Below are 6,525 nucleotides of genomic sequence, written 5' to 3'. Positions count from 1 at the left end.
GGAGACTTGAGATCCCTGCATGTAAACGTGCAATCGGCTTCCCTCATTCTACATTTAGTCCTTCTTGCATTTAGGCCTCGTGGCCTTGTGGGGAATCCGGGCCTGACTGAGCCTAGCAGATTACACCAGCCAGGGAGCGATGATAGCCACCATTGGCATGCAGAGCTGATCTCTCTATCAAGCTGATAACCCAGCCATGCAGAGGCTCTCTCAGTGTAATCCACAGGCTTTGCTGCGGAGCCCCTTTGAATTGGGTAAGGGAGGTAGAGGGAGGTAGACACGACGGTACTTGGTTCTTCCAGTGCCGAAGATTTTAGCATATAGGGCTTGATAAACTCAAACTGTCCTTCTGTGTTCAGGATATCATTGTAAATTATAGGAAGTTTTGGAAGTGAATATTTAAAGGATCATTAGAGCAAAAACATTTTAGTTTGGAAATTGTGGTTAATACCTGCAATACAAGTAATCAATATATTGGTCTTCATTTATAGTTTCCCCAAGGTGCAGACCAAACTGTCATCTTTTTATTTCAAATGTCTTCATTTATATTTTTCTCCATATTTGCATGAGTGCCAAGCTGTCCAGCAAAAGTAAAAGTTACATTTTTAGGGACTTTTTCAATGGCATCAGTTTCAGGCGCTTCTGCGATCGGTCAGAAATCAATGACAGGTGCATCTGACCTGCAGCACACCTCCTTCTGACCTGCATTTGACCAGCAGTGAGCCTCCTTCTGACCTCCCTCTGACCTGCAGTAAGCCTCCTTCTGACCTGCATTTGACCAGCAGTGAGCCTCCTTCTGACCTCCCTCTGACCTGCAGTAAGCCTCCTTCTGACCTGCATTTGACCAGCAGCAGACCTCCATTTGACCTGCAGTGAGCCTCCTTCTGACCTGCAGCAGACCTCCTTTTGACCTGCATTTGACCAGAAATGGGCTTCCTTCTGACCTGCATTTGACTTGCAGTGGACCTTTAGGAAGTTTTGGAAGTGAATATTTAAAGGATCATTAGAGCAAAAACATTTTAGTTTGGAAATTGTGGTTAATACCTGCAATACAAGTAATCAATATATTGGTCTTCATTTATAGTTTCCCCAAGGTGCAGACCAAACTGTCATCTTTTTATTTCAAATGTCTTCATTTATATTTTTCTCCATATTTGCATGAGTGCCAAGCTGTCCAGCAAAAGTAAAAGTTACATTTTTAGGGACTTTTTCAATGGCATCAGTTTCAGGCGCTTCTGCGATCGGTCAGAAATCAATGACAGGTGCATCTGACCTGCAGCACACCTCCTTCTGACCTGCATTTGACCAGCAGTGAGCCTCCTTCTGACCTGCATTTGACCAGCAGCAGACCTCCATTTGACCTGCAGTGAGCCTCCTTCTGACCTGCAGCAGACCTCCTTTTGACCTGCATTTGACCAGAAATGGGCTTCCTTCTGACCTGCATTTGACTTGCAGTGGACCTGCTTCTGACCTGCCATTGACCTCTTTCTGGCTTGGATTTGACCTGCAGTGGGCCGCCTTCTGACCTGCATTTGACCTGCTTCAAGCAAGTTTTGCATTTTCTTAGACTTGTACACGAATGCAAAACCCACCTGACACCAAAAACCCATTGACGCACCTTACCACACAATCGCACCTATTGTGCATTCTGGTGTGGGAGATGTGTTGCATTGCCATCCAGTTCGATCGCCCCCACACCAGAACGCACGGTAACACAATGCCATGTGTTTCAGTGCAGTGCAACTTGTGTCACGTCTTAATAACCAAGGACAAATGTGGGTCCTGAGGTTACACAGGTTGAGAACAGGATTCCTGCTACAGAGGGTTCCCTCAGAACATGTGCAATGGCATAGGCCAATGTAGAATGCAGATCCTCCTGGAACAGAATAGAATAAACAAGATGATTCCCTGGTACAGGATAGTCTGGAGAAAACCTGGAACCTGGCACAGGACTGATGAATGGATCCCGTGACAAAAGGTCATCACCCTGGCATAGAGCAGACTCTGGAGAAAAGGTCTCCTGGCAAAATTGTGTGTATCTTCCTGCACTCCTTACCGGATCTCCTAGGAGATGATGTCTGTAATAGGGTGCTTGTAGTGACCACGGAGGCACCGTGTAGTCAAGTAGTAATTCCAAAAGATGTCACCAGCACTCCAGAAGTAGATTCAATATATTTTAATGACAACGGTCATTCAAAATCACAAGTACTTTCGGGGCCACGTTGGACCCAACGTGGCCCCGAAAGTACTTGTGATTTTGAATGACCGTTGTCATTAAAATATATTGAATCTACTTCTGGAGTGCTGGTGACATCTTTTGGAATTACTAAGGTCTCCTGGCAGGGGCGGCCTTCACAAGACAGTTCCCTAGTGCTGAGAACTATGATGGCCTGGAGATGAGAAGAACCTTAGTATAGTATATTCTAGAGAAGACAGGAGACATGGCATTAGGCAGCCTGGAGAAGGCAGGTCTCAGGCACGACACAAGAAAGGATTTCTCCATAGGGAATTCAGGAGAGGTCTGCTGGTGCAATGTACTCTTGCAGAGACTGGACTTCCTTTACAGGCCATTCAGGAGAAGCAAATCCTCTGGTACGGGATATACACTGAGTGGCCAGATTATTATGACCACCCCATCAGTACTTCGCTGGGCCACGAGATGACTCCACGAAATGTTGAAAGGTGATGCGAGGAATCTGACGCGGCACTGTTGCCCTTCTGTTGTCTTGTACCAGTCTTGACACTCTCCGTTCTGCCCTAACATTGACTAGACGCTGACGGCCACAATTCGCACGTTCAGACCCAGATTTTCGGCTGACAGTCCAGTCTTTAAACACTTTAACAGCTGCTCTTGAACATTGAACGAATTCTGCTGTTTTGCTGATACTCGCTCCATGGCTCCGAGCGCCAACAATCATCCCACGTTCAAAAGCTGTTAAATCGTGTTGTTTACCCATATCTTCAGAAAAAAATCACTTCTACTGTCGTGGTAACCAACCCGATTCCCTATTTATAATGGTCTGGCCCTCTAGCAACTTCAGCGCCAAATTATAGCTAATTTGCCTACAAATGTCAGGTGGTCATAATAATCTGGCCACTCAGTGTATATCTAACAAGTCTCATGGTGATGCAGATTTTTAAGAAGACAGAAGACCTTCAGCACAAAGCAGTTTCAGGAGAACTTGAAAGCAGGTTGTCTAGTGAAGGATACCGTAGAGCACAGGTCCTATGGTAGAGTGAGAAGACAGGACACCTGAAGAGAAGAGAAGATTTTCAATGGACAGGACAGGTCCCTTGGTACTGTTACCTCTAGTACTGGCACAGGGCGTTGTAGTCATCCTAGGGCCCATTGACATTAGGGGATTCTTCTGGCAGGAATCCCAGTTGTGTCCATACATGTCGTTCAGCAGTTCATGTTAATTACAGGGTGACAGCGGCCGCATCTGTCCATGGCTGTCTACATGTAATCCTACATGGAAGGATTACCTGCAGATCGGGAGAGATGCTTGTCCCAGGATGCAACCCCTCAGTGTGTGTCCCAGGACATCTCTTCCGATCTGCAGGTAATTGTTCCATGTAAGACTGCATGTAGACAGCCACAGCCAGATGGGGCTGCTGTCACCCTATCATATACTTGAATGGGCACAGTAGCTGCATCTTTACGGACATACCAGGTATTCCTGCCACAAGAATCCGCAGGTTCTTACCGCACAAATCCCCAGATGCCCGTGTGTATGGGGTCTTCAGGAAGGACACAATTCACAGGTATAGGGATTCCTTGGAAGGACATCGTCCCCTGCTAGAGGGCTCTATGAAAGGCCAAAGTCCAGGGAAGGGTGCAGTCCCCTGGTACAGGTCCCTCTCTGGTGATGACAGGTCCCTCTCTGGTGATGACAGGTCCCTGGTACAGATCCCTCTCTGGTGATGACAGGACCCTGGTACAGGTCCCTCTCTGGTGATGAGAGGTCCATTGTACAGGTCCCTCACTGGTGATGACAAGTCCCTGGTACAGGTCCCTCTCTGGTGATGACAGGTCCATTGTACAGGTCCCTCACTGGTGATGACAGGTCCATTGTACAGGTCCCTCACTGGTGATGACAGGTCCCTGGTACAGATCTCTTTCTGGTTATGACAGTACCCTGGTACAGGTCCCTCTGTGGTGATGACAAGTCCCTGTTACAGGCCTTTCTAGGGAGGACACAGCCCCGGGCAGAGGGTCTGGGGATGACAGGTCCCTGGTACAGATTCCTATCTGGTGATGACAGGTCCCTCTCTGGGGGATGACAGGTGCCTGGTACAGGTCCCTCTCTGATGATAAGTCCCTAGTACAGGTCCCTCTCTGGAGATGACAGGTGCCTGGTACAGGTTCCTCTCTGTTGATGACAGGTCCCTGGTACAGGTCCCTCTCTGGTGATGACAGGTCCCTGGTACAGGTCCCTCTCTGGTGATGACAGGTCCCTGGTACAGGTCCCTCTGTGGTGATGACAAGTCCCTGGTACAGGTCCCTCTCTCTCTTGATGACAGGTCCCTCTCTGGTGATAACAGGTCCCTGGTACATGTCCCTCTCTGGAGATGACAGGACCCTGGTACAGGTCCCTCTCTGGCGATGACAGGTGCCTGGTACCGGTCCCTCTCTGGTGATGACAGGTCCCTGGTACAGGTCCCTCTGTGGTGATGACAAGTCCCTGGTACAGGTCCCTCTCTCTCTTGATGACAGGTCCCTCTCTGGTGATAACAGGTCCCTGGTACATGTCCCTCTCTGGAGATGACAGGTCTCTGACACAAGCAGTAGGACCGCCTGGTCTAGGGACTGGCTGCATCCAGTCAGGAATCTCCCAGCACCCATTGCGCCCCCGCAGTCAGTGACACTGCAGCAGTCGGGCGGCTCTCTCTCATTCCTCGTTGTGTGTCTGGGAGGGGAGCGGCTCGTTCTTCCTCCGATCCTCCCACATTCCTCCTCGGCCGGTGTGTGCGGTCGGTCGGCCAGGACTCGGGAAGATGACGGCGCTGGTGGTGCTGGTCCTGGCGGCTCTGCCTTGTCTGTTGCACGGCCGTCTGGTGCAGGAGGCTGAGGATGGCTTCGCTGAGTGCAATGACTTCTTCCTCCAGGGTAACCCTCCGCATGGCTTCAGTGACCCGACACATGCCAGGATCTGCCAGCGGTACCAGGGGGACAAGCAGTTCGCCACCCTGTACAGCACCGAGCACAAGATCCCGCTCTACTCCGCATTCCTGTACCGGGAGGGGGCGTCCAGTATGGAGGGGGACTGGCTGCTGGAGCCGCAGGTAAGAGGAGACAATGGAGGGGGATCGCATCATTGCCCAGCACACCAGCAGTGCCATCGATGGGTATCCAGGCAATGGAGGGGTTGATAGCCATAGACATAAGAACCAGCATTGCCATTGATGGGCAGCCAGGCAGTAGGGGAGGTTGGTAGCCATAGACATAAGAGCCAGCAGTGCAATCAATGGGCATCCAGGCAATGGAGGGGGATCACATCATTGCCCAGCATCCAGGCAGTGGCGGGGTTGATGGCCATAGACATAAGAACCAGCAGTGCCATCAATGGGCATCCAGGCAATGGAGGGGGATCACATCATTGCCCAGCATCCAGGCAGTGGCGGGGTTGATGGCCATAGACATAAGAACCAGCAGTGCCATCAATGGGCATCCAGGCAATGGAGGGGGATCACATCATTGCCCAGCACACCAGCAGTGCTATCGATGGGCATCCAGGCAGTGGGGGGCTGGTAGCTATAAACATAAGATGATGGCCACCAGATGTGGCCAGTAAGGGCTCATTCACACCATGTCCACTGATCAACACAAGCTCAATGCAAGGGCACATAGCACACAATGCATTCGCACCATGCAGTTGCATTGCATTAAAATGCTGCATGTGTACATTTTTACACAATGCAAGTGAATGCACGTCAACGCAATGCGCTATCCAATGCCAAAAAGAAAAGTTCGAATTTTGACCCATGCTGTGGCTTGTACAGGAAAAAAAACCCATTTAAATATGCAGTTCAACATAAAGCATGTCTTTTCTGTGCATTGTGGATTGAACAAACCCTAACACTCAACCTTGGGCATGTCCCTATGAATCCATGGCATGAACATGCGCGCTTGCCTCGTGCGACCACGCGTGTTTATTCCATGACCGTTTTATAGAAGTACTTTTTGCTCCAACCAATGTCTTATGTCTGTGGGTACTCGAGCGATAATGATGCAACAGATCAGCAATTGTGTCTTTGTCTCCAAAAAGGAACAGTCCCTATAGTGCGTATGCATGGTATGCATTCATCGATCGGCAAAGTTGGGTAACAAAGTAGTGGCCGATTTTAGACATTACCATTTTCTTCATTAGTGAGATATCTGCTTGTCATCAGAGGCCTGCCAGGATCTTCTTTCCTTATGATTGGATGTGCGGTGAATGGATTCATTCTGTGGAGCACAGGGAATAATTGCTGATCTAGTAAAATATTTCTGCAAGCAAAAAAAAAAAAAGGGGGGGGGGGATG

The 6,525-nt window shown here is 49.4% G+C and overlaps 1 protein-coding gene across 1 annotated transcript in view; it reads left to right on the top strand.

Moving 5' to 3' along the window:
- Positions 1-4,998: 4,998 nt before the first annotated feature.
- Positions 4,999-6,525, top strand: part of ENDOD1 (endonuclease domain containing 1) — a 22,170-nt gene continuing 20,643 nt past the window's right edge. The window contains exon 1 of the mRNA XM_018552941.1: positions 4,999-5,286. Within this exon, the coding sequence (XP_018408443.1) occupies positions 4,999-5,286 (288 nt within the window). The remainder of the gene's footprint in view (positions 5,287-6,525) is intronic.

This window comes from Nanorana parkeri, unplaced genomic scaffold, assembly GCF_000935625.1.
Source record: "Nanorana parkeri isolate BGI_ZX_2015 unplaced genomic scaffold, ASM93562v1 scaffold102, whole genome shotgun sequence".
NCBI classification, from domain to species: Eukaryota; Metazoa; Chordata; class Amphibia; order Anura; family Dicroglossidae; genus Nanorana; species Nanorana parkeri.
Note: the sequence above shows the minus strand (reverse complement) of the source record. Positions and strands in the feature narration are given on the sequence as shown.